Source organism: Plectropomus leopardus, unplaced genomic scaffold (assembly GCF_008729295.1).
Source record: "Plectropomus leopardus isolate mb unplaced genomic scaffold, YSFRI_Pleo_2.0 unplaced_scaffold159, whole genome shotgun sequence".
NCBI classification, from domain to species: Eukaryota; Metazoa; Chordata; class Actinopteri; order Perciformes; family Serranidae; genus Plectropomus; species Plectropomus leopardus.
Genome location: NW_024617055.1, coordinates 604 through 1,334, shown reverse-complemented (window position 1 = coordinate 1,334; position 731 = coordinate 604). Strand labels below are relative to the sequence as shown.

At 37.9% G+C, this 731-nt stretch overlaps 1 protein-coding gene across 1 annotated transcript in view; it reads right to left on the bottom strand.

The window, feature by feature from the left end:
- Positions 1-46: 46 nt before the first annotated feature.
- The window catches only part of LOC121964537 (phospholipase D1-like), a gene marked incomplete at its 3' end in the record, with an annotated part of 1,217 nt that continues 532 nt past the window's right edge, over positions 47-731 (bottom strand). Inside the window, exons 3-4 of the mRNA XM_042514742.1 lie at positions 377-469; positions 47-199 (exon numbers count right to left, since the gene is read on the bottom strand). Of these exons, the coding sequence (XP_042370676.1) occupies positions 47-199; positions 377-469 (246 nt within the window). The remainder of the gene's footprint in view (positions 200-376; positions 470-731) is intronic.

Sequence of the window (731 nt, the reverse complement as noted above, 5' to 3'; positions counted from 1 at the left end):
AAATAAAATAAAATAAAATAAAAATAAGAACACACGTGCCACACACCTGGACAGACTGTCGATTCGAACCCCATGTTTGGTCTCTGTGTCTTTGGAGTCCATCTTGATGCTGAACTCTTTGTCGAACAGCATGACAAAGGAGATGGCGCCCGAGTCTGGCTTCATGTAGAGCAGGAACGAGTCCTTCACCACCAGCCAGCTGCACACAAACACAAAAAGTTTAACCCTGAGAGCGCTGCAGCTGCAGTCGTCCTTATTCTGTAATTCAGCGTGGATTCTAAAATTTAAAAACTTTTAAAAAATCAAATCTAAAATCAACACAAGTTAAAAACACAAAAACATGTGTCGGCGTTTGTGTCTGTTAGTGTTCACTGACCGTTTGGACCAGCGGTAGCACATTTTGGTGCGACCGCAGCAGTCCCACCCGGGGATCCGATGGCCGCCAGATCGCTTAAGCACCATTCCTTCTCTGAAAAAAAATAAAGAAATAAAATATTCCTATCACAAAATACTGCAAGTCTTCGTCCACCAAAAGACAGATGAAGGTTTTTGATAGTACACTGTTTTCCAGCACATTCTTTATGTATTTATACATGCTAAAGGATAACGCTTTTGCTGGAATTTCACATTTTTTGGATATGAATGAATTCAAGAAATTTTATTTTTCTTCCTCTTTTTATTGATTTACTTTTTATTTATTATATTTATTTATTTATTTACTTGCTTAATAG